Source organism: Penaeus monodon, chromosome 22 (genome assembly GCF_015228065.2).
Source record: "Penaeus monodon isolate SGIC_2016 chromosome 22, NSTDA_Pmon_1, whole genome shotgun sequence".
In the NCBI taxonomy this organism is placed as follows: domain Eukaryota; kingdom Metazoa; phylum Arthropoda; class Malacostraca; order Decapoda; family Penaeidae; genus Penaeus; species Penaeus monodon.
Genome location: NC_051407.1, coordinates 11,015,924 through 11,016,161, shown reverse-complemented (window position 1 = coordinate 11,016,161; position 238 = coordinate 11,015,924). Strand labels below are relative to the sequence as shown.

Below are 238 nucleotides of genomic sequence, written 5' to 3'. Positions count from 1 at the left end.
CTTGAATTCAGCAACTGATTATACATATTCTAAACTCCCTTTCTTTTCTGTACAGATAAATGGGTGATGTTAGCCATGGTCGCTTTCATCAGGCTCTTCTGCACTCAGCTCATCTACGTAGTGTACGTGCAGTGCACAGAAATCTTTCCCACGCCCATCAGGTCTACTGGGCTGGCCTGGCTAATCGTCTGCGGGCTGGCCACCATGATTTCCACGCCTTTCCTTCTGCACGTGAGTT

General features: G+C 48.3%; 1 protein-coding gene across 1 annotated transcript in view; it reads left to right on the top strand.

The window, feature by feature from the left end:
- The window catches only part of LOC119587332 (organic cation transporter 1-like), a 23,263-nt gene that overhangs the window by 21,582 nt on the left and 1,443 nt on the right, over window positions 1-238 (top strand). Inside the window, 1 exon segment of the mRNA XM_037936080.1 lies at window positions 56-231. Within this exon segment, the coding sequence (XP_037792008.1) occupies window positions 56-231 (176 nt within the window).